Here is a 26809-nt window from a genome sequence, read left to right as displayed (position 1 = left end):
ATATATATATATGTTTGATTTCACAAGTAAAAGTTAATTCCCAGCTTCTTCGGGATTGTTTCTTGGGTCACTACCTCACTATCCCCCTTTTCTGAGGAATTGCCTTCCCTCTCATTAGTCCAGGTAGTTACACTGAGAGTCAGGTCAGGCACCTACCCTAGGGGGGCTGTCATTCCATTTCCAGGGAATTGTAAATTTTCACAGAGAGTTCCCAGGCTTAATCTGGTTGCTCTCCTGACCGGAACCATAAACCCAGAAGCTATGGGAGACCACCTTCAATGAAGTGTACCAAGCAGCAAACAGCTGGGCTCAGTGCCTTATGTCTGTAATCCCAGTGCTTTGGGAGGCAGAGGCAGGAGGATTGCTTGAGCCCAGGAATTTGAGACCATCTTGGGCAACACAGGGAGATCCTGTCTCTACAAAAAAAAAAAAAAAAAAAAAAAAATTAGACAGGCATGGTGGCACATGCCTGTGGTTCCAGTTACTTGAGAGGCTGAGGTGGGGGCATTGCTTGGGCTCGGGAAGTCAAGGCTGCTGCAGTGAGCTGTGACTGTGCCACTTCACTCCGGCCTGGATGACACAGCAAGACCCTATCTGAGGGGAAAAATAAAAGGAAGCAAACAAAGCAGGAGCATGAGAGACCAAAACAAACAAATAGGAGAAATATAAAAAAAACAGATTCCCCCTCTCCAAAAAAAGAAAAACAGTTGGTAACCTGTATGTCCGAGAGTAGAGTAATAATGAAGTAAATTGGGTTCTTTCCGTTAGATGTAATACTATGCAGCTATTAGAACTTAACAATTTTGAAAACTAGCTGTGTGAAAAATGCTTTTGATAGAAGAAATATTAGGTAGTATTGATGAAGCATCTCGTAGTGGAGAGAGCATGGATTTTGGCACATCTGGGTTTGAATCCTAGTCTTGATGTTTTCTCAGGGTCTTTGGGTTAGTTACTTTTTCTGAGCCTCAGTTCTTTTCTGTAAATAGTATATTTGTAAGTTAGTTATAGGATTAAACAAAATATATCAAGAGCCTACACAGTGCTTGGCCCATAGCACAAAATTGTAAGTTTCTATTGTTGTTATGTACATAAAGTGTGTGTATTGTGAATTTGACTCTATTGAAACAGATGAGAATACTGGAAATGATAATGTGTTAGGGTGGTAAATTGTATTATAAATTTTGTGTTTTTTTTTAGAATAAAAATGTCTAAGGAAGAAATAATTCACTTGTTCTGCTAAAAAAAACATAATTAATTGTAGGACCCCAAAGTTTTGTTGCAATGGTATTTTGTTAGGGTACATTATTGGATACCATATTTTCAGATTTCAGAAGCTGGAGATTAAATAATTACTGTTCAACCTGTTTAATAAATTAGTAAGTAAAAGGAAATGCTCTGAATTCAGAGAGAAAGAGTTTACATATCTTCCTTGCTTTTTTTCTTTAATTTCATGATATTAGTGGTGTAGGATAAGTGGATGAATAGATAAGTATTCTATAAAGTAGCTCTAGTGTTCACAAACCTCCTCTACCGGCTGTTGCCCATCCCTCATCTCCACCTTCACCTTTAAGAGTGAGAATATGAGAAATGAATAATAAGGGAAGATGCTTGAGAGCAGTTTAAATTATGCCTTCTGCCAAAAAGCAGATTAAATTATGAAAGTAGACAGGCATGTTAAGTTAAAGGTAGAAAGAACACAGAGAACAGAGAGATACCATTTTGTGTACTTTGTCTTGTGAAGCATTATAATATACTTAGCAAACATTGTCCATATGTGCTGCCTATTGAGTCATAAAAGTGGTTTTGTTATATGGAATTTTTTATGGCTCTTTTTAAATGTGTTTTAAATATTTTAGGAGCCACTGGAAGTGGGGAAATGGTCTGTACAATATGTCAAGAAGAGTATTCAGAAGCTCCCAATGAAATGGTTATATGTGACAAGTGTGGCCAAGGTAATTTCTTTTAATCTTGTGGAAAAGCTGTTACATACTGAATGCCTATGTTGAAGATTAATGAGTAAAAATACTTTACATTGATAATTTGAAATTATTATCCTGTTTATTAATTATATTAATGTAGGAAATACTACTAAAATGCATCTTGAAATTGTGTTGAAAGTATTAATGAAATAGAATTTGCTTTATGCTTTTTTTGATATTAAGGATATCATCAGTTGTGTCACACACCTCATATTGATTCCAGTGTGATTGATTCAGATGAAAAATGGCTCTGTCGGCAGTGTGTTTTTGCAACAACAACAAAGGTATATTTTAAGTGTTTTGGGCTAACGCCCTGATGGAATCTGTAAGACATTATCAACATAATGATTGTGTACACTGAAAGTTTGAATGAAATGAGCAATGAATGCTGGGTAGAAAGAGGTGCTATTTATTTGACTAATGATGCTTAAGTGACTCTTTAATGATGCTTTCACTTACTTGATGATAGTAATATGGGAATTGGTGCAGTAATTTGAAAGGAGAAAAGAAAAATAGAGATTATTATTAATCAGACAGTTTGTGATATGGTAAAAGTTTGGAAAGGAATTTCTCCAGAAGTGTCAGAGTCATTTTTAAAGTATAGAATTGTGTTTAAAATTTTAACCTTCACTCTCACATTTTTTTCCCTCTAATGTAGAGGGGTGGTGCGCTTAAGAAAGGACCAAATGCCAAAGCATTGCAAGTCATGAAGCAGACATTACCCTATAGTGTGGCAGACCTTGAATGGGATGCAGGTCATAAAACCAATGTCCAGCAGTGTTACTGCTATTGTGGAGGCCCTGGAGAGTAAGTAAATATAGTTATGTAATTCCCTTTAAGTAATTTTTATTTACTTGCCTTATCTATTTTTCTTGATTATGTTGTGTGAGTGATGATGAATTGCAACTGCATGAACACATCAGTGAAGAAAACAAGGGGGAAAATCTATTATTTCCATAAAAAAATAATTTTTGTCTAGTTTTTTATCATATCCACACATTAAAAAATATGTGTATAAGTCTTATATTCTGGAAATTTAAAGTGAATTATAAATATTGTCATAAAGTTAACTATTGAGGGAAAACATTTACTGCAGGGGCCCGGTATCAGTAGTTTCATTGAATGTCATATTTAATGTGACTGACCATTTAGAAAATGGTATATTTAATATTATAATTTGAATGGAAGAGGAAAAGACAAGTTTTTTAAAACGTAAAATCAACACGGAATTTTTTCACAGACAGATTACTGCTTCTACGTATTTTCATTTCTTTCTTAGAGCGATAGGGCACAGATTGTAGTATGCAGTGACATGATCATAGCTCACTGCAGCATTGAACTTTTAGGCTCAAGTGATCCTCCTGCCTCAGCCTCCCAAGTAGCTAGGACCACAGACATGTGCCACTACACCTGGCTAATTTTAAAAGGTATTTTTTTTTTTTTTGTAAAGGCAGGTTCTTGCTGTGTTGCTCAGGCTGTTCTTGAACTCCTGGCCTCAAGTAGTCCTCCTACCTTGGCCTCCCAAAGCTGGCTGGGATTACAGGCCTGAGCCACCCTGGTCTGGAGTAGCACTTTTATTTTCTTCCAGAACTTTTTCTTTGCATATATAACTGGCCAACTGTTTGGTGCATGAGGCCTAGCTTTTAGCCTGTTTTGGCTTTTGACATACCTTCCTAATGTTTGATTTAAATTTAGAGACTTGTGACTCTTCCTTTCATTTGAACACTTAGAGGCCATTGTAAGATTTTTTTTTTTTTTTTTTTTGAGACAGGTTCCTGCTCTGTTATCTAGGCTGGAGTGCAGTGGCATGGTTATAGCTCACTCCAGCATTGAACTGGGCTCAAGCAATCCTTCCATCTCAGCCTCCTGAGTAGGTGGGACCACAGGCATGTACCACCACACCCAGCTAGTTTTAAAATTTTTTTGTGGAAATGGAGTCTTGCTATTTGTCCATGTTGGTCTCCAACTCCTGGCCTCAAGTGATTCTCCCACCTTGGCCTCCCAAAGTGCTGGAATTACAAGCATGGTCACCACGCCTGGCCCCCACTGTAAGATTATTAATTAGCCTAATTGCAATATTATTGTGTCTCGTTACAGGAAGCTTGAGGAGAGGGAGAGGGATGGGGACTGGCTGGTTGGTAGTAGTGAGAACATACACAACATTCAGTGATTAAGTTTGCCATCCATGTGGGCACAGTTTTTCGTGGCCCAAAATAGTTATAGTAATAACATCAAAGACCACTGATCACCATGAAAGATATAATATTAATAGTAATGAGAAAGTTTGAAATGTTATGGGAATTTCCAAAATGTGACACAGAGACGTAAGGTGAGCACATGAACCTAGAAAAATAGTGCTGATAGACTGAATCAAGGTATACCTCTGTTTGGAAATGGTGCCTTTTATTATTTTAAAATAAAGATAACCGTATCAAAACTGCATACTAGCTGGGTATGGTGGTGTGTAGCGGTACTGCCAGATACTTGGGAGGCTGAGGTAGGAGGATCCTTTGAACTCTGAAGTCTAGCTTGGTCAATGTAGCAATGTAGCCCTATCTCTTAGACCCAAAATCCATGTGCTAACTGAAAAGAGAAGATATATTTCTTAGATGAAGATTCAATTTTAGCATCTTTAGCTTTCTCAAACAGATCTATAGACCATACACTGAAATACAGCTAAACCTGTCAAAAAGCCTTTTTACCTGGTAGAGTCTTAGGTTAGATTTATATTAATGTTAAGCAGGTTTATTAAATCGTTATATTCTTTTTATTATATTGACAAGAATAATAGAAACACAGTAAAGATATAAAGTAGAATGTTTATAATCTGAAAGCTGCCTAAGGCAATTTGATATTTGGGGCAAACAACAATACCTCTGAATCTGACCCCTTCTGGTGTTTAGAGAATTGATGTGAAAAAAATCCAAGAGGCCTGGCATGGTGGTTCTCTCATGTGATCCCAGCACTGTGGGAGGCCAAGGACAGGCCTGGGCCCAGGAATTGGAGACCAGCTTGGGCAACATAGGGAGACCCCAGTTTTACTTAAAAAAAAAATTTTTTTTTGCTGAGCTTGGTGTTGCATGCCTGTGGTCCTAGCTACGTGGGAGGCTGAGGTGGGAGGGTCACTTGAACCTGGAAGGTTGCGGCTGCATGAGCCATGGTCATGATGCTGTACTCCAGCCTGGACAACATAACAATATTTGCCTCTTAAAAAAAAATAGCCTAGGCTTGTGTTTTAACAGAGCTCATTTAACTAGTGTAGGAGCCAGGCATATTTGACTAGAAGTAGTAGGTGTATCTTTCAAGAGCTTATAAAATTTCGTGAATAAAAGAGAGAAGAGGGATGAAATAGCTGATATTATAAGCCTTTTTGGGAAAGGAAATATTTACAGTAAGTATAGTAGAAATGTGATACTTTAATTAGAACAGTATTGTGGATTATGCCACTTTTTTTTTTTTGAAGAAATGAAACTTTCCCTTAAAACGGGAATTTTAATGTTCACTTTTTTGTTTTTTTTAATAGCTGGTATTTAAAGATGCTACAGTGCTGCAAATGTAAGCAGTGGTTTCATGAGGCTTGTGTGCAATGCCTTCAAAAGCCAATGCTATTTGGAGACAGGTGAGAAGGGCATTTGAACTTTACTAGCTGATTTTTGTCACTTTTTAATTGTGGTTATATTTGCGATTTCAGATTTCCTAAAGATAGTTTCAATAGTGATTTGGAAAGGGGTTGTCTCAGAAGGAAAATATTGAATGATATACTTAAAATATACATAACTTTTGTGCTTTTGGATTTTATTCCAGAAAGCTTGTAAGTATTGTCAGTGATTATATTTGTTCCTATTGACCCACAGTACTCTAAAGTATTCTCTTTGGTATCTTCCTTTAAAGAACCTCAAAGGGATTGTATTAGAATTGGAAAAGACCACAGGGCCTTGTTAAAGACACAACTATACTTTAGATATAAAAAGTTTGTAAAAGCAGACTTAATGTACTTTCTATATTAGAAGAATGCAAAGTAGCACAGTGAGCTCCAGGAACAAAAAGCTAGACCACTAAGTTTGACATCTGAAAACCTGGTTTTAAATCTTGGCTTATGCCACTTAATTTTCTTTCTGACCTTAGGGAAGTTCACTTGTCCCTTTGGGGCTTATTACGTTATTTTGAGCATTGAATTAAACGATGTATATGGGAGCAGCCATCACAATTCCTGGCACACACAAGCGATCGATTAGTAAACTATGAGTATGTGTGAGTCTGTGTGTGACCTTTGAAGGTCTCTAGTGGTTAAAAAAAAAAAAGATCCTTTCTCTTCACAGATGAACTGTTTCATTATTTGTTATTGGAAAAGAACTTCCCTCAATCACAGAAAGCATTGTAATTTAAATTATATTTTGTTTTGAGTATCAGTCTTTATATCAGCTGTAGGTTATTCACTCAGTGAATATTAGCTGTAATAGTTTTATCTCTGATTACTCACTATAAAACTTTCTCTTCTTTTTTTTTTTTCCCCCTTAGATTTTATACGTTTATATGCTCTGTCTGCAGTTCTGGACCAGAATACCTCAAACGTCTACCATTACAGTGGTAAGTGTGGACGTTTCTGTTCAAAAAAGAGAAAAAGCCATTTTCTTAAACCTACAAGTTGAAACTCTATATACATTTACTTGGCTTAAGTAAAAATAGGTTATTTATGCTTGGCTTTATTTCTTTTATTTACCCTCATGCCTGATGTCATCTTCACTAAGTAACATCCACTTGTATTGCTAAATTAATAAGGCTGTTCAGTGTTGAATGTCGTAAATGAAACTTTGAGATATCCTTTAGACCTTCTAAATTCTTACTCATATTTCTAGTTCTTTTGAACTTCAGAATAGCATATAGTAGAAGAGAGATAGGTATAACAAGTATGCTAATTTCTGCTTCAATGTAGTAATTCTTGTGTATTGGAAGCGTGATGAGTTTTAGAGGTTTACTAATAAAATGCTTACAGTAAGTACTTACAGATCTTTGTTGTATTTTACATATTTTAGCAATAGATAGGATTTAACCCATGAATCAGATAGTTTGGTTAAGTATGGTATATTCTGTAGCTTATATCCGGAAGTGAAAATGCAAAAATCTTGATTGTAAGTTATATTTTTTTAAAGCCAGATCCTCTTTGAATACACTTTCAGAAGTAATTCGTGGCCAGGCGCCGTGGCTCTCGCCTCTAATCCCAGCACTTTGGGAGGCCGAGGTGGGTGGATCTCCTGAGGTCTAGAGTTTAAGACCAACCTGGCCAACATGGTGAAACCCCATCTCCACTAAAAATACAAAAAATTAGCCTAGCATAGTGGTGGGCGCCTGTGATCCCAGCTACTCGGGAGGCTGAGGGAGGCTGAGGCAGGAGAATCGCTTGAACCTGCAGGGTGGAAGTTGCAGTGAGCCGAGGTTGTGCCACTGTACTCCAACCTGGGCAATGAGCAAAACTCTGTCTCAAAAGAAAAAAAAAAGAAGTAATTCTATATTTTCTAGTTTATAGTTGCTATTCAGGATAAGTGAATGTTTAGTCACTATTTTCTAGTTATTTTTATATGTAGTGATTTATTGTATTGTGAATATGACTATCCATCTAAATCTCTTTGCATTTTAATTACTGTTTTATAAAGAAACTGTGATTTCTTGGCAGTAACTAAGAACATTGTTTTGTGTATTTGATTATTTTTGGATTCCAGGGTAGATATAGCACACCTATGCCTTTACAACCTAAGTGTTATTCATAAGAAGAAATACTTTGATTCTGAACTTGAGCTTATGACATACATTAATGAAAACTGGGATAGATTGCACCCTGGAGAGGTAGGTGGTCTGAGAACTAACTTCAGTAGCTACTTGATGTCTTTTTTTGTTTTGTTTTGTTTTTCAAATAACAAGTAAGACACATGTATAAGTCAGATAACTAAAATAGAATTTTATTTTTAGTTCTGGGTACAAATAAGTTTGGTATGGATATCAGGACCAGCCTTCTCATCCTCCTGTGTGTTTGTTGCCTGTTGACTCTGGAAATTTGTAGAAGGAGGAGGTATATTATTTGATTCTTCCATTTTCTGAAGTGAAAATCATTGTAGTTACAGAGAGAAGGGAGGGAGAAATCTTTAGTTTTGGGTATCTTACTCAAAGTTTGACCTCCTTTTCTTCTAAGTTTTCTATAAACTTAGAGATGTAACCAACATTCTTCCTTCCTCTCTTGTTGGTACTCCTTTATATATTTCTGACTTGTAGGAATGGTGGGATCTAATAATATTGTTAGAAAAATGAGTTTATAGAGTGAAGCTGCCTGAATAGAAGATTATCCCCTCTCGTTCTGACATCTCATTTTGCTTCTCATTTTTGGAGTGTAACTACCTATGCTGGTTTACAGTCTTTTTTTTATAAGAATTTAAAAGTTATGTGTGTTCATTGAAGAAAATTTTGAAACTAATGAATAGCAGAAAGAGTAACTAGAATAAGTTTAATGGGGACTTTATTTTTAGCATTTATTTAGAATTACCAAAGTACATATATTAACTACTTTTAGTTAAAACTAAAAAAATTGTTTTATAATATATGGAGTTTATATGTATATCTTAGTCATGCTTTTTTTTAGGTAAAAATTTTGCAAGCTGATGTGAAGTTTAGGAAGAATTTCTTGATTTGTGAAGGACATCCTATTTCATATCAAATAGGATATCAAAGGGCTTTTTTGGGGTTTATGGGGTATCAGGGAGAACATAATACATGATTTAGTTTGTAGTTTTAAAATCTAGGATGTTATTGAAATTCAGTTGATGAATTTTTGAATTCATCATTTGAGTTTTAAATGTTAGATATTGGATTATCATACAAATTTTTGTTAAGTTTTCGGTTAAATACCTTTTTTTAGATGACGTTTGAAAGAGAGTGATGTGTACATTTGATATTTTTTTTTTTTTTTAAGATGGAGTCTTGCTCTGTCGCCCAGGCTGGAGTGCAATGGCGCGATCTTGGCTCACTGCAACCTCCGCCTCCCAGGCTCAAACCATTCTCCTGCCTTAGCCTCCCGAGTAGCTGGGATTACAGGTGCCTGCCACCACACCTGGCTAATTTTTGTATTTTTAGTAGAGATGGGGTTTTGCCATGTTGGCCAGGCTGGTCTTGAACTCCTGACCTTAAGTGATCCGCCCACGTTGACCTCCCAAAGTGCTGAGATTACAAGCATGAGCCACTGGGCATGGCCACATTTGATAAATTTTAATAAACTGATTTGTAATCAGAAAGTCAGGGGTAAAGCATTAGAAGTGACTATAGTGGTTTTTGTAATTATCTTAATATTTAATGCTATAATTTGTTTAAAAATTCTAGCCATTATTCTTTTAGCACTTCGTATGCAGATACATATGTATACCTGTTAGTACACTGTATGCATTACATAATGAAATTCTGCAGTAGTTACTTGATGTAGATATTGGGTATATATAATATAAAACCTCAAGTTGTGCTTATTTCAAGTTCTGTCATTTTTAATTAAAATTAAAATTTTAGTGTTCAGATTTTATTCAAGAGGCTGGAAATATAAGAAAATGAAAATCACATTTAGTATATTTTTCGAGAAAAGAGTTCAGTTTATCAATTTCAGGTGTCCTAGCTCCAACTGAACTTCTAAAACATACTAGAAAAAATTTGCTTCAGCAATAATACATGTTTTATTTCTGTAGCCTATGAGGTAATGTCTTAGAAAAAAAGAAAAAGTTTTAATTTTTAAGATTATTTCCACTTTTTGAGCCATCAGATTTATTGTTAGAACAAGAGACTAATAATTTCTTATTGTTCTTTCTCTGAATTAAAATAAGAAAATATTCAGACTTCTTAGATGAAACATCTCATGCATAGACTTTGGTAATTGACAGATTGAAGTTCAGGTTTCTAATTTTCTGTATTCTTTTATATTTTTATACTGTAATTATAATTGGATTTTAGGGTGAGTTTCTAGTAATAAATAGACGATACAGTTTATGCTAGTCTATCATGTTTATTCAGTGTTTTTCATTTAGTTTACTTTCAAGTGTATGTAGTGATTGATACAAAGATAACATACATAATGGGTCATTCCAAATTACTTGAATAGAAAATTTTTGATAAACAAAATAAATTACAAATTGAATTTCATCAGTAATCCAAATTTGGGTTAACAAATTTCCTTTTGTTTATATTCTTACTCCGAATCTTAGAAAATGCCATTAATTATTTTCAAAACATGGGAAGTAGTGTATGCTAAATATAATGTTTATATTTTATAATTGAGTGCCTTAGTCATTTTGAACATCAGCTCTTTCTTTTTTTTTTTTTTTTTTAGAGAGGGGGCCGGAGAGTCTCTCTCTCTCTCTTTTTTTTTTTAAAGAGACACTTGCTCAGACTGGAGTTCAGTGGTGCAGTCATACATAGCTCACTGAAGCCTTGAACTCCTGAGGTCAAGTTATCTTCCTGCCTCAGCAATTCTTGTTATACATAATATAGGATAAAGCACTTGCTCTAGAAATTTTTCTTCACAAACAAAACAGAGAACAAAGGTTGTGATTTTAGTTTATCTAAAATGTGGAGTTTCCTTCCTCTTGCCACCAGATCAAAGAAAAAAATTTTGTGATGATATAAGTTGATTGAAATTTTTTATGGCATTTTGCATAGGAATATATATTGCACAACTAGGTAGTTATCTACATTTATTATTCCTGAACTTTGAATTATAATTAATTTTACATATGATTAGGCTGGCTAAACTTTAATGGTATTTTTTATTTTGGAAACCTAGTAAATACATATTTATATTTGTAATTACTTGCTGTAATCTTATATTGAATCAGTTGTATTCTGTTTCGTGTATTGTGTCCCCCCCCCCTTTTTTTTTTAAATAAAGGAAGCACTGTGACTGTTTTTATTTTAAAGATTTTTTTAGAGCAGATTTAGGTTGTCCCCTTCTGCCACACATGCATTGCCTCCCCCATTATCAACATCCCTCCACCATAGTGGTAGATTAGTTATAATTGATGAAGCTACATCAATACGTCATTATCATCCAAAGCTGTGACTTCTTTTAGTAATAAAAAGAAGTTTAAAAAAATTACACTTTTGGAGATAATATCCTTTCATACTGAAAAGGCAAAACGTAACAGTCATATATCATATTTTTTTCTTAGTTGAATATGGTATAGGATTGTTATGAAGAGAAGATAAAACTTTTGAATCATTTTAGAAGATAATGGTAGTATTACACTGTTTCCTTATGTAGTTTTTGTACTTCTTTTGGCTTGGTACCTAATGATTATCATATAGATTGAGTGTAGCTGTTTGAGGAACTACTATGTTTTGGATTATTTTCTTTGAGATAGTAAAAATACTTAACATTTGAATCCATGATAAACTTTCTTAAGGTTTTTATATAAAATGAAGTCTCATGTGTTGTATCAGATTGTTTTGGGGAGTTTAAAATGAGATATTAGTACTTTTTGTAATCTGCTTATTGTCATTTGCCTTTGATTCTTGAAGTTATTTGAAATCATAGTTCCGTAATAACCGCTTTTCTGTGGTCTTAAATTTTAGAAAACCTGAGGTTGATAGCAGAATAATGTATCGAGTGCTACTTCACTTTTGAGGGAGGTAGGGAGAAAAGCAAAGATGAAATTCAAGAAATACTGTGGTAGAAATGATACTAGAGGAAAATATATAATAGAGGTGGAATGATATCTATAAGTGGAAATTATAAGAAACCTGAACAACAATACCTTGGGGCTTTGAGTGTTATAATTAGCATGTAGTATGGTGGTTAACAACAAATTACCTAAGCTGTTGGGATACTTAAGCCCAGGTGGCTTGGAACTTAATATTGGTAATTGAAAGGAAGAGTTATACCGTAAGTATTAGTGTGAGATTAGTATCTGGAGAGGAGGGAGCAAAAAAAAAAAAATTATTCTTTTTGGAGATTTATATCATAAACCTCATGGTCAGATGGAAGGCACAGAATATGATGCTCTTCTAATGTAGATTATCTGATTTACACTATAATGGTTGTACTTTTAGTTTGCAAAATGCTGTAAGGGGGAAGTCTTTGGCACTTTTATGGTAGCTAAAATATGCAGTTATTTGCAGAGTCGTCGTGGAGTGCTGAAGGAACTTAATAGATAAAATTTCTGAGAAACAGTAGGGAGTAAATACCAAAAGAAAGTAGAGTTCATTGTGATTGTCAAAATGTAAAAAAATAGTGGGTTTTAGAAATTAGGAAGTTAGTTTTGTTGTTGACTTAGCAAAATTGTAGAGCAGATTTTTCAGATATATGGTTTGTGAAGATTTAAAAGGCATAGGAAAATCTCTTATTAGAATAAGTCGTGTATACCCTTGATTTCTTTTTTGATATGATTAGCAACACTGGTTTGTCAGTGTTTTTTTTTTTTTTTTTTTATGGTTAGCAAACGCTGGTTTGGGCATGATGTAGACGTAGTATAACTTGACTTCAGATGAGATATTAAAATGTGAACTGGTTAAAGTGAAAATTAAATGGATTTGTAACTAATGGAAAAACAGTGACAAAGACAGTGCTTTGAAAACATTCTTGAGGGAGACTCTAATGGAGGACCATAGGGGATTCTGTCTTTGTCTCTACCTTCAATTCTAGAAGGATGACAGAATCAAGAGAAAAGATCTGGAACAGTGAGCTGAAAACAAGGTCAATTAACAGCAGTTATAAAATTCTGCTTTAGCCATAAACACAAACAGTACATGGTTATGATAGGGGATACTCAGTTTGATAGCAGTCCATCTGATACGATTTCACAGTTGGGGTGGGGAGGAGGGACCAGGAGGAAGTCAGAAGCTTAATATGAAGTAACATGTGATGTAGCTATTAAACATTTTAACCTAATCTTATAGTTAGACATGGTAGTTGCATTCAGATACATGAAGCGCTGTCTTGTAAAAGAGGGAATGGAAGAGCTCTGGGGAGGAAGATTTTTGCCCACTTATGGAATGGGCTTTTTTAGTTACTGCCTTATCAGCTCTTATCAATGGCAGTAATTAAGCCATGGTTGAATAAATATCTGTACTGTAAAAGAGACTGCAATATTGGTGGAAGGCTGAATTGCATCTAGGGTCTCATTCAAGCTTTAAAGTCTGATTCTATTATTCCTTCTTTAAAACAGAAATTCTCTTTCATTAGACACTTCAGAAATTACCGCAGGAGGTAGTGGTTTGATATAGAGGAATGAGTATCTAACTCCTATTTCACATGTGTTTTTTAGCACTCAGCAGATTGGCACAGAGTGGGCTCTCAGTGAATGTAGAATGAATGAACTTACACTTGAGTTCAGGTTCTAGCTCTCTCACCAACTAGACAAGTGAATTTGAGCAGTGTTTTTTTTTTTTTTTTTGAGAGGGAGTCTTGCTCTGTCGCCCAGGCTGGAGCGCAGTGGCCGGATCTCAGCTCACTGCAAGCTCCGCCTCCCGGGTTTACGCCATTCTCCTGCCTCAGCCTCCGGAGTAGCTGGGACTACAGGCGCCCGCCACCTCGCCCAGCTAGTTTTTTGTATTTTTTTTAGTAGAGACGGGGTTTCACCGTGTTAGCCAGGATGGTCTCGATCTCCTGACCTCGTGATCCGCCCATCTCGGCCTCCCAAAGTGCTGGGATTACAGGCTTGAGCCACCGCGCCCGGCCGAATTTGAGCAATTTTAACCTTTATGTTTGTTAACTCGTGTAAAATAGAGTCGGAGTAGATGACTTACAAGTTTTTTCTAGCTCCAGCATTCTATTTGGCAGATTTGTTTTCTCTCTCACTTAAAGCAGTTCTGAGGCTTGGGAGTTTTAAGTGGTAAAGAACATACTAGCTGTAATTTTGAAAAGTTAACTGTGATATTTTGGAAGCAGCTTTTTTTTTTTTAAGGTCTTTGTTGCATTAATTCAGGATGGTCCTTTTGTGATTTAGATTCGTTTGCTAATATGCCCTAGTCAAGAAGAGGCAGAAAGGTCTCTGAGAAAAAGCCCTATTGGAACAAAATAGACTTTTTTTCTAGAATTAAATACTTAGATTTTAAAATGGTTTATGATGATGAAAAATTATTGAGCCATTTAGAGCTGGCTAAAGTCTATAATTGTTATGAAAATAAGGTCTCTCAATTTTACAGTATTCTAAAAAATTATAGAGATTATTGGTTTATGCTAGTGTTAGAGGTACTGGAAAATGGTATATTTCTCATTACTTTTTGTACTCCTTCCTATTGATATCTGTTAGGAACTTTTATAGTAAATATTAAAATAATTCTAATGTATTATTTCCCTAGGTTAAAGAATTTTTGAAAAATTTAATAACTAATACAATCCCATGTTTATGGTGTTTTACAGTTTGTAGTTCCTTCATAAACATATCACTGGATTAATATAATGAGCAAGTAATTAGTGTAGGATTTATACTTCCTTTTTTATAAGTGAGAAAATAAGCCTTGAGAGGTTAAATGGTCCTAGGTCACATAATTAGTCAGTGAGGACTTGGAATTAGAACTTAGATCTTCTGACTACCAATCAGTACACTTTTCCTCTGCATCACATTGCCTCTATCTAGCACCTGTATATTACTAATTGATGAAATTGTAGTGCGTTAAATTGTTTCTTGATACTTCACAGCTGGCAGACACACCAAAATCTGAAAGATATGAGCATGTTCTGGAGGCATTAAATGATTACAAGACCATGTAAGTTGATTTATTTTATGTATCCCTATGAGGGAGACATTTAGTAAGTATAAGGAATAATGGCATTGTTTAAGAATTGTGGGATTGGTGTATAGAAGAAGTACATACCATTTTAAACTTTTTAATGTCCTATTCTATTTTAGTTAGATTAAAGCAGTGATTCTCAAGGAATGGAGGAGGGGGAGGAGTAATCCTTCTCCTGGGAATGGTGGGTGGGAGGCATATCGGTATCTCTGGGAGAATTTAGCCTATTCCATTGAAAAAGCATATTCAGTAATAACTTCCTTCTATAATGTAATCTACTGAAAGTGAAATAAAACTTTGTTAGCTGGTGGGAATATTCAAAAGATAGGAGAGAATATTGTAGGGAATATGGGATTTTAAAAAGATTGAGATCTGTGGTTATAGTTAACACCGTTAGTTACAGAAAAGTAATATTTCTAGCTGAGTGGTCTAAGATAATTAAGTGATATTATTTGATATGTTCTCATACAGATATACAGATCTTCCCCCCCATTTTTACTTTTTTTTTTACTCACCACTATACTAACAAGGATTCCCTTTTTTAAAAACAATATATCTTCATTTCTTAGAAACATTTTTAAATGCAACAGAAATTTTATAAATGTATGTGTTGACTCCAATAAAGTGTTGTAAAATTTTTGTTTGCAATAAGTTGGTGTTTTGAATTTGGTAGTATTTCCTCATTAAATAATGTAATTACTAGTGGCTGGATCTTTAGACCAGCTCAAAAAGTCATGAGGTACCTGATATGACCTTGAAGTATAATAAACAGGAAAAAAGACTGTAAAAAAGTCATGAGGTACCTGAGTAATTACTGTGCTGGTAAAAATATTTCATGGGACAGTGAATTCTGAATTTCAACTTAGGGTACCAGAAATATATCTGTTCCTGTTGTGGTAGTAATGAGGGATCCCCTTTCTTAAACCTGCAAAAAGCATTCTGGTTGGGCGTGGTGGCTCACACCTGTAATCCCAGCACTTGGGAAGCCGAGGCGGGCGGATCACTGGAGGTCAGGAGTTCGAGACCAGCCTGGCCAACATGGTGAAACCCTGTCTCTACTAAAAATACAAAAATAGCCAGGCGTGGTGGTGCGCACCTGTATTCCCAGCTACTTAGGAGGCTGAAGCAGGAGAATAGCTTGAACCTGGGAGGTGAAAGTTGTAGTGAGCCGAATTGTGTCTTTGCACTCCAGCCTGGGTGACAGAGCGAGACTGTCTCGAAAAAAAAAGAAAAAGAGGGGGAGAACATTCTAAACAACTGATGGAGGTTCTTGTGGCCAGGCAGGTTTCAGTAGAGCTGAGGTAGATGGAGGTGCTTGGGAATAAGGACCATAGAGACTGAAAGAAAGGTCTAAGGATCATATTTTTCAGAGGCCCAAGTCCGTATTGCTCTGAAATAACCCTTCTTTGCCCCAGGTTATTTCCATTTCCAGATCTGGCACTCTAGATACTCCTTTTATTTTCTGGGCCTCTAGGATTTATCTCCTACTTTCTTTTCCAGTGCTGTCACCTATTACTGCTAAGGTTTTTCTCCTTATAAATCCACTCTGAGATGGAATTCTTTTTTTTCCCTAAATCGCTTTTGAGATATTTCTCACAGATGACACTAAATATGGGAAAGCACATTGGGACCAAAAAATACCATTCTTTGTTCTTCTTTCTTCCTTTAAAAAGTTAGTTGCCATGTTTAAAAAGAAAAGTGGACATGTGCTCTTCTCCTTTCTGGTCCTATCCCTTCCTCCCCATCATATCCTGCTATAGACTGGCTCTGGGGCAGATAAGAATCAAGGAAAGCAAGGGGAAATGAATTTTTGTAGTATTGGGTGGGCTTTCAAGTATAAGGGCCTTATATATGAAAGTTAAGTTAGGGTCTGCTATGTATATGTGTTCAGTTTTTAAAATTTTAGTTAATGTTTTTAAAAATTTAGGTTTATGTCTGGGAAAGAAATAAAGAAGAAGAAGCATTTGTTTGGGTTGCGAATTCGTGTTCCTCCTGTGCCACCAAATGTGGCTTTCAAAGCAGAGAAAGAACCTGAAGGAACATCTCATGAATTTAAAATTAAAGGCAGAAAGGCATCCAAACCTATATCTGATTCAAGGTAAAAGTTGATCTGTGGCTTAGTTTTTCTCTTTAGCTTATTTGTAACTAAAAATGTATGTTATTTAGTCTCCTTAGTATATTTGAAAGTACAAGTGGCAGTTACTCTGATTTTTTTTTTTTTTGGTCTATAATATCTTGCTTAGACAAGGTATGAAGAGTTGATGCCAGATGCTTGTTTATTTTAGGACTTTGGCCTTCCAGGAATAGACTCTATTGATTTTGTTAGCAAACAGCTTAAGAGTACTAGCCTGTTTGTTTGTTCACTTTTCATTCATTCATTCATCCATTCATTCATTCAGCACAGTTTTCAAGTGCCTTATTATCTAAGTGCTAGGGAGTACAATGACAAACGGATTTTTCTTCTGCCCTGATGAGGTTTACATACTAGTGGGGAACAAAGGTGATAAACAAGTAAAATAGTTACCGATTATGCTAGTGCCATTTTTAATAACATACTGTTTTAGACTTTACTATGGATAGAGATGGGACCTTTGTACTTTAACGATGAGGCTTAAGGAAGGACTATTTAAGATCATATTTAAATTAAGACTTAAAAATGAGAATGATATAACAATGTGAAAAACAAAGGGAAAACTACTCCAGCTAGCAGAAATAACAAGTGCAAAGGCTTTGAAACATATTCTAGGAACTCACAGAAGACTGATGTGGTATAAATGAGGATGAGAGAGTAGGAGCATCAGGTATTGGAAAGATTAGGTGGGGCTTGATCCTGTGTAGGGTCTTGTAGGGCTTACAAGGAATTTGGGTGGTTTTCTAAGAATAAAGGGGAGGCATTTAAGGGATTTAATTATCTTTTAAAAATACTTGGCTGGGTGCAGTGGCTCACGCCTGTAATCCCAGCACTTTGGGAGGCCAAGGCAGGTGGATCACCTGAGGTTGGGAGTTTGAGACCAGCCTGACCAAGATGGTGAAACCTCATCTCTACTATAATTACAAAAATTAGCCGGGCATGGTGGTGTGTGCCTGTAGTCTCAGCTACTCGGGAGACTGAGGCAGGAGAATCACTTGAACCCGGGAGGCGGAGGTTGCAGTGAGCTGAGATCGCGCCACTGCACTCCAGCCTGGGCAACAGAGCGAGACTGTCTCAAAAAAAAAAAAACTGTTTTGGATGCTGTTTTGAGAATGGGTAGTATACAGGTAAGAATAAAAGCAGGAGAAAATTAAGATTCAATTTTCTTTTTTTTTTTGTTGAGACGGAGTCTCGCTCTGTCGCCCAGGCTGGAGTGCAGTGGCCAGATCTCAGCTCACTGCAAGCTCCGCCTCCTGGGTTTACGCCATTCTCCTGCCTCAGCCTCCGGAGTAGCTGGGACTACAGGCGCCCGCCATCTCGCCCGGCTAGTTTTTTTTTTTTTTTTAGTAAAGATGGGGTTTCACCGTGTTAGCCAGGATGGTCTTGATCTCCTGACCTCGTGATCCGCCCGTCTCGGCCTCCCAAAGTGCTGGGATTACAGGCTTGAGCCACTGCGCCCGGCCAAGAGTCAATTTTCTAGGTGAGAGATAGATGATATGAGGTACAGAGGTAGGTGGTAACATTCAAATGGAGAGAAAACAGATTTGAGGTCTTTATTGGAGTTAGAATTAATTGAATTTGCTAGTGAATTAAATTTCTGAAAATAAAGAAGGAGTCAATTAAATAATGCCCAGATTTCTGGCCTGAGCAACTGATGAGGGGTTAATCAAGATCTGGAAAAACAGATTTTGATATGGTGAATGAAGCATTCTTCTGTTTCATATTCATTGAATTTGAGATTCTTATGAGGGATACACACACACACAAACACACACACACACCCCTCATACACACAGAATGATGTGAAATACGGGCAATTGGATGTGTAATTTAGGAGCTCATAGGAGAGTTCTGGACAAGCGATACAAATTTGGAATCTGATTGATAAAGCCATGAGAATGAGTGAAATTACCAAGGGAGCAAGTAGAGAGAGAAGAGAAGGTGGTCTGGGATCATGTCCTGATACCATTTGTAAATTTGGAAGAAGTGAAATAAGCAGAGGAGACTAAAAAAGAATGATCAGTGAGATGGGAGGAAACCAAGAAGTTTGATGTCATGACAACCAAAAGGTAGTGTTTCAAGAAAGATAGGTATATTAAAGTGTACTGAATGCTAGTGAGGTAGATTAAAATGAAAGAAAAATATTTATTGCATAAGGTAACATTTTGTTATTAGTGACCTTGACAAAAGGAATTTCTTTGAAGTAGTACAGATAGAAACCAGATAGGACTGGGTGGAAGTATGACTGAATCCAGCACTGCCAAATTTACATGTCAAACTGTGCTTCTCCTACATATCAGGGAGACAGGCAGATTCAAAATAATAACAGTAGTGAAGGAAAGGAGGAAAATAGGAAACTATCTTTAAGGATTCTGAATGAGAGGGGAGAAAATGGAAAGCGTATTATGTCATCAACACCCAGAACTTTTCCTGTATAGGGAGGCTGACAAATGGAATGGCAGCTGAAGAGGGGAATAGGACTAGTTAAATGACGGTTTTTTAAAATAGTTGGGAGATAGTTGGAACCTGTTTTTGTGTGTAAGTAGGAATGATCCATTGGAGAAGAGGAAATTGGTATAGGAGAGTAGAAGCCAAAAGAGAAGGGATATAGAGCCTAAATGTGGGACTCGCCTTTTCTAGAAGGAGAAACATCCTTCTGTTGCAATGGGATGAAAGAGAAGATGGGTACAGATGCTAGTTCTGTTGTAGATTGGGCAGTTGGAAATTGACTGAAGTTCTTGCCTGCTAGCCTCTATTTTCTCGATGAAATATAAGGTAAAGATAGCAGAGAGGCTTGTACAGAGATGGGAATTTAAGGATCAATTAAAGGTATGGAATAGTCATCTTGGAGATAGGGAAAATGTGATTACAAAGCCTTGACAATGAGTCCAGTTATTTGAAGTTTGTAAGAAATTAGCTGCTAATTAAGTTTTCTTTCCTGAAGGAAAGAATGCTTATTATTCCTATCACTTTCAGATTTTGTCACTCAAATCCTTTGCTAGCAGTTGCCATATTATGAATCAGAAAAAAATAATTCCACAAGCTTTTTCATTTCTATCATGATTGTGATAGGATGTTCCCTTTGTGGTAGCTGTCAGGTCATCTGATGCCACCAGATAAGAATTCAGCTGCTTTCTTTAAAGGCATCCTCAGTTCCTTCTGGACCTTGTGTATAAGTTGTTCCTTTTAGTTAGAGGTTACTTTCTTTAGTCCAGGAGTCCTTTATAAATATTATGTTGATCATTTTACAAAAGAAATGGATATCCCATCCATCTTATTCTTGAGACTTTTGATTATAATGTCTGGTTCTGCTTTGTCCTTCTAGTTCCCCTACTTTCTCATTCCTCATAGTTCCACCTTTATTCCCTGACCTTGTTTGGCATCCAGTGGGATAAGTTTTTTTCCTACTTTCTCCATTCATCTCTTTCTAGGCTATTATATGGTGTTCTTTTTTCCTCTCCTTAATTGAAGTCTCTGGACAATTTCCTCGTAGCCCTCACTCCATTTTATTAGCTTGCTTGTGTACACATTTGTCACTTTCTAACTATATTGTGAACTCTTTAGCACCAGGAACACCTTTGTATCCATATTATCTAATATCGTCTTTATATGGTAGCTATTGTTGAGTAAATGAAATATTCTTTCTATATATATTTTTTATTTTTTTCTATTAATTAGAGTGTCTTTGCCTGTTGCACTTTTTTCCTTCCTATTGCTTGGAATTTGGCTTTACGTTTAAAATATGGTTTTCTAGGTCTTCCTGACCTAGAAAGACCTTTTGAATGACTCCCTGAGAATATGAAGGACTTCTTACTCCTTTCTTCTTTACGTTCTGCCACTCTGGGCTTCATTCTCTTTCTGATAGTGTCATTGAAGAATCTACATATATATCTAAAGGCAGCCTTTATGACTACTATAATTTTAACATAGATATTTCCATTAGGTTAACTGCTAAATTCATAGTCATTTTTAGTAGTAAATCCTTGAAACATCCTCCACATTGTAACAACCTAAAATTAAAGTATATAATTGAGCTTTTAGGAGTTTTGAAATCTTCCATTCAGTATAATTGTCTGGTTTTTGTTGTTGTTGTTTTTAAATCTTTAAGTGGTATATATTGTTCAGAATTATATTAAAGAGGACTTTTTTAAACCTTTCATAATGTAAATATCTTTAAAGTCAAGAAATATTTATTTAAATTAGAATATATTATCTATGCACTAGACTAAACTTGTGATTCAACTAATATTTTTTATATTACCATTAATATAAAATAGTAAAATATGTGTATATATGTCTAGTTACATACATAGAGTCAATGTCTTTGTTTTCTTAATGCAGAGATTAAATACATAATGGTTTTCCATTTCAGGGAAGTAAGCAATGGCATAGAAAAAAAAGGAAAGAAAAAATCTGTAGGTCGTCCACCTGGCCCATATACAAGAAAAATGATTCAAAAAACTGCTGAACCACTTTTGGTAAGAGGATATGTTGGTATATGTTCTCAAGAAGAAGGATGCATGAAATAACTGAGAAGCTAGTATTTTTTTCAGCTTATTCTAGAGACATGCTTTAAGTATATATTTTTATTTTCCAGGATAAGGAGTCAGTTTCAGAGAATCCTACTTTGGATTTACCTTGTTCTATAGGGTAAATAGAAAGTTATTTTCTCCCTTTCTAGGTTTTGTCTTTTGAGTGGATGTTAATATTTCTGTTTGTTATATAATATAGTAGTTACACAATTTAAATTCTTTTGTCTCAGGAGAACTGAGGGAACTGCACATTCATCTAATACCTCAGATGTGGATTTCACGGGTGCTTCCAGTGCAAAAGAAACTACCTCGTCTAGCATTTCCAGGCATTATGGGTAGATATTTTACGTTCTTATTTTTTTTACTTTTCTTATTCTAGATTCCTTTTCTTTGTAAAGTGTTGATTGAATAATTTTTTAGCAATTGAAAGTGATGCAAATTGTGTCTTATCAGCTTTTTGAGCGGTAATCCATATGTAGATCCCGTTAGTTGTTAATATTCATTTGAATATTTTTGCTTTCTAGAGTACAAACATTATATTTTTCAAGTTTGTATGGAAATTTGCTGTGTACACAGAGAAAAAGTATACCATTGTTTAGAAGCTGTGCTCGTTAGGCTTTTTAATGCCTCTGCTTACACAAGTGTTCTTTGCTTTAGAAAGATTTGATTTTTTTATTTTTTAAGAGACAGATTCTCATTCTCTTGCCCAGGCTAGAGTGCAGTGGCACAATCATGGCTCATTGCAGCCTCAAACTCCTAGCTTCAAAAAAGTCCTCCCACGTCAGCCTCTGTAGTGACGACTGGGACTAGAGATTGTGCCACCACACCTAACTAATGCTTTTTTATTTTTTGTAGAGATGGTTTTGCTAAGTTGCCCAGGTTGGTCTTGAACTCCTGGCCTCAAGTGATCCTCCTGTGTTGGCCTTCTCAAGTGCTGGAATTACATGCATGAGCCATTGCAGCTAGCCAAGATTTGATTGGGAAAAAGAAAAAAAAAAAAAGAATCAGACACCTAAATCCTTTTGTCCATAAAATGATTTTAAACTTAGGATTTTTATCTGATATTTAATCCAGCCCTTCAGAAGGATGTTTTTGTTTATTGTTTATTTATTTTTTGAGACCAGTCTGTCACCCAGGCTGGAGTGCAGTGGCATGATCTCGACTCACTGCAACCTCTGCCTCCCGGATTCAAGCGATTCTTGTGCCTCAGCCTCTCACGTAGCTGGGATTACAGGCGTGTGCCACCATGCCCAGCTAACTTTTTGTATTTTTAGTAGAGATGGGGTTTCACCATGTTGGCCAGGCAGGTCTTGAACTCCTAAACTCAAGTGATCTACCTGCCTCGGCCTCCCAAAGTGCTGGGATTACAGGTGTGAGCCACTGTGCCCAATCAGGACAACTTTTCTCTAAAGCACGTCATGTCAGGTATGAAAAGGTTAATCTGTTTGGGGTCAGAGCTACTATTTTCAAGTTTTTTACTTTGTTCTGTTTAAATTTTGTTCATAATTCAAAAACTGCTATTGTAAATTATGCAAAATTCTATATTAAATGCTTAAAGTATAACACATTTATTAATGAATTCTGAATAATTGACTTTTTTGGGCCTCTTACTAGGTACTCTGCTAGGCTTTTTACGTATATTGTCTTATTTAATTCTTAAAACAATTTTTTGGCTGGGTGTGGTGGCTTATGCCTATAATCCCAGCACTTTGGGAGGCTAAGGTGGGAGGATTGCTTGAGGCAAGAGTTTGAGATGAGACACCATCCCTACAAAAGAAAAAAATTATCTGGGTGTGGTGGTGCTGTCTGTAGTCCTAGATAATCAGGAAGCTGAGGTGGAGGATTACTTGAGCCCAGGAGGTCAAGGCTGTAGTGAGCCATGATTGTGCCACTGCACTGCAGCCTGGGCAAGAGAGTGAGGCCTTGTCTCAGACAAAAGAGAGCAATTTTTTGAGTTGTATAAGTCCTGTTGTTCTCATTTTACAGATGAGGAAACTGAGACTTAGGGGATTTTAAGTCACAAGCCCAACATTGCATGTTTAGCAAGTATAACAGAGCTGGGTTGTTAACTTATACAGTATGACTGTGGGTCTTTCAGTTTAGTTGTTGTGCTATATTCTCCTTTTATTATAAAATCATAAAATAATTGAATTTCTGTGCTGAAAAGGACCTTACAAATTGTCCAATCCAACCCCGTCACTCAGTAAGTGAACATAGAGAATAAGATTTGAATTTGGCCAAGTAATAGAGTTAGAGATAGACCCAGGATACTCTGACTGCAAGTTTGTGCTTATTCTGGTGTATTACTTCACTAGGCCTAGCACTGGTAATAAGAGAACCTCTATTCTAGTTCCACTCTTCAAGGACATGGAACAGTGTCGTAGATGTAGTTTGTGCTCATTCATTATTTGTTCCAATGAAAAATGAATGAGCTCTTTTAAATGATGAGATTATTGGCAATACCTGATTTATGAGTAGGGCCTCTTGGTAAGAATTTTCCTTGTTGGCCTCCTAAGTAAAAAAATTACCCTCAGCTTACTAGTAAAGGAAGAAAAGCTCTACAAAGTTCAGCCCCAAGAGGGTGACAAAATCTAAAGTAAGGAGCACAAGTGATAGTCCATTTATATCACATTTATTGTTTGAGTTTGGCTTATTTTATATCATCAAGGATATATAGTATAGTAGAATAATCCAAAAAAGAGAACATATTGTGTGGGCATAGGATGCTTAAAAAGCTTAGCAGACAATTCTGGCCTTCTCTGTTACATAGATTATCTGACTCCAGAAAAAGAACGCGTACAGGAAGATCTTGGCCTGCTGCAATACCACATTTGCGGAGAAGAAGAGGTCGTCTTCCAAGAAGAGCACTCCAGACTCAGAACTCAGAAATTGTAAAAGATGATGAAGGCAAAGAAGATTATCAGTTTGATGAACTCAACACAGAGATTCTGAATAACTTAGCAGATCAGGAGTTACAACTCAATCATCTAAAGAACTCCATTACCAGTTATTTTGGTGCTGCAGGTAGAATAGCATGTGGCGAAAAATACCGAGTTTTGGCTCGTCGGGTGACACTTGATGGAAAGGTGCAGTATCTTGTGGAATGGGAAGGAGCAACTGCATCCTGACTGTAGGACTGAACATTATGTTCACTGCACTCTGATTTTCTGTAGGTACAGTTCAAAGCCCTAAAGGAGTCTGGCTTTTACTATCTTTCTTAAAAAAAAAAAAAATCAAAAAAATTCAAAAAAGGGGATGATACTAGCCTTAACATGTACCTGTCAATGTTATGGATATTGTCATAAAAAGGTATCTTTTAAAAATCAGAACAGAGACTTAATTTTTTAAATCTTAAGACTTGTAGAATGTTTCTAGGGTAGGATATTAAAAATGATTGAAACCCATGCATGGTGTTAGACAATTTTTCTAATTATTTCATTGAGTCAGTTTTTTGTGATTAGTGGTTATCAGAGCAAACATCATGTAGATAGCACAAGTATTTGGAGAAACGTTGTCTGTTTTGTTACCAAAATGTTGGAAAAATTTATTTCAATACCTTTTAGATTTCATAAAGTGCAGTGTATATAATGCCTACTGAAAGACTGTAAAATATTGAAATTTTCTTTGAAGCAAAGTGTAAAAAAATATATTGAGCCTGTAAATTGCTCTGTGACTAGACTTCATTGTCGTCTTAATATATTCTTGCATGTGCATATATATACACACGTGTATATATATGTGTGTGATTATGTGACCTATGCAATACAAATTATGGGAATGGGCAGCTTTGGAGTATATATCCCATAATTCTTTTTTCAGGAATAGTTGCAGTATTTACACAGCAGCATTTCTTCTCAGGCTTTTATTGGGTGCTGTTGCTTGCTATGTATGAAGAGAAATGTGTCAGACAAGTTTAGTGTGTTCTGAAGAAGGGTGTGAACAACAGTGTTCATGGGCTTTTAGAATGCTTTTCACTTTTAGTCCTTGTAACTCAACTGTTCAGTACCTAAACAAATTCAAATAATATGAACATTATCTCCTACTAGAAGTAACGTTTTCAAGTTTTCATGGCACATTATGATTGTAAATGTCTCTCAGTTTTAACAGTAAGTCTATAGGAGTCCCGTGAAGATTCCTGAAATGTCTGTAGTAACTGTTAGTCATGTTTGAATAAGTGTAGTATGAACAAAGTATTTTATTGCACAGGGTTAACAAACAGTTTGTTGCCAGCTGAGGCTACTGCTGTTTTATTACAACATTACCTCTTGTTTTTATAAAATGTACCAAGATTTAAATTGATAACATTATTTTACTTGTAAAAAAAAAAGTTTCTTTTATCACCAGTGTTAGAGTTGTCTTCTGTTTCTTTTTGTTTTGTTTTATTTGTTTTCCTTTTTAGCCAAAGAGTGAACAGAAGATTTTCTTATTTTGGTGGCTATTCATTTTACTTTTAAAAGTGATTGGTGGATTTTAGACTAATAATGGGGGAATTTGCCGCCAAAATAAAAAATATGTAAAGTGTAGTGATTACAGAGTGGTTAAAATGTGGGTTAGTACTTATTTATTCCATTAATTGATTATTTGACTGTTTATAAAGAAAGTTGCTTTATTTCTTTAAACATCTTCAAAAGATGATCCTTTCTTGTCACATTATAGCCAAAAGAAGCAGAGAACTTCATTGTCTGCATTTGGTTCCTGGTTGGCCAGGTATAAATGAGCTTTACAAAAGTGCAAATTAAAAACTGTTACTTCTGTTTACCTCCACCAAAACTTGATTTTCCCCTAGCTATTAATTTAAGGTTGCCTTTCCTGCAGCTGCAATATTTTGAATAACACACAGAGTTTGTGTTGATTTTTGAATGTTTGTTTATATCTAGGGGTAATGAAAAATGTAAATCCCGTGTATCCTTATTCACTCCACCTGTATCATATTATTTCATTTTCCCCAAAGTCCTTTAATTCTAACTGAACACCAGCAGTATTTTTAGAAACTTTTTCTTTAACATACTTGGAAGATGATTTATTCAGCTGAACTGTCGTTAGACGTAATTATTGTGAATGTCTGTTTTATTTTCTCATGGTGGTTCACATGGCTCTGATGTTCAGTTTGTATTTTTGGAATTGCTTTACTTAGAAATTAAAACAGACCAACATTAAATGTGTGTATTTTTTAAAGAGCTAATGAGTTTTGCTTCTGTATTTGCTTGAAAATACACACTAGTGCAGTAGTTGACTGCTTTTATTTAGCTAGGGTGGTAAGGATTTTCTAATTCCACTGCTAGTATGTTCACTTGAATTAATCTTTATAAAACTTTGCTTTCATTTTCCTCATCCCTCATATAATATTAATAACCATCACAAGTTCATCTTAAGTGGTCTTAAAGTACGTTTAGCGAGCATGTACACTTTATATT

The 26809-nt window shown here is 35.7% G+C and overlaps 1 protein-coding gene across 5 annotated transcripts in view; it reads left to right on the top strand.

The window, feature by feature from the left end:
• The window catches only part of MTF2 (metal response element binding transcription factor 2), a 66666-nt gene extending 40109 nt beyond the window's left edge, over positions 1-26557 (top strand). For 4 of the 5 annotated variants that reach the window (XM_033196660.1, XM_033196659.1, XM_033196656.1 and 1 more), the window contains 12 exons: positions 1857-1952; positions 2163-2263; positions 2638-2786; positions 5503-5598; positions 6498-6566; positions 7697-7820; positions 14641-14708; positions 16660-16830; positions 21236-21341; positions 21461-21513; positions 21626-21730; positions 24166-26557. In XM_033196660.1, the coding sequence (XP_033052551.1) occupies positions 1877-1952; positions 2163-2263; positions 2638-2786; positions 5503-5598; positions 6498-6566; positions 7697-7820; positions 14641-14708; positions 16660-16830; positions 21236-21341; positions 21461-21513; positions 21626-21730; positions 24166-24523 (1476 nt within the window). In that variant the 5' untranslated portion in view covers positions 1857-1876 and the 3' untranslated portion in view covers positions 24524-26557. The remainder of the gene's footprint in view (positions 1-1856; positions 1953-2162; positions 2264-2637; positions 2787-5502; positions 5599-6497; positions 6567-7696; positions 7821-14640; positions 14709-16659; positions 16831-21235; positions 21342-21460; positions 21514-21625; positions 21731-24165) is intronic. The other variant, XM_033196657.1, reaches the window with a different exon arrangement.
• Positions 26558-26809: the final 252 nt, after the last annotated feature.

The sequence above is a fragment of the Trachypithecus francoisi genome, unplaced genomic scaffold (assembly GCF_009764315.1).
Source record: "Trachypithecus francoisi isolate TF-2019V2 unplaced genomic scaffold, Tfra_2.0 Lachesis_group5, whole genome shotgun sequence".
In the NCBI taxonomy this organism is placed as follows: Eukaryota; Metazoa; Chordata; class Mammalia; order Primates; family Cercopithecidae; genus Trachypithecus; species Trachypithecus francoisi.
The sequence above is the reverse complement of the archived record's forward strand: the minus strand, read 5'-3'. Positions and strand labels throughout refer to the sequence as shown.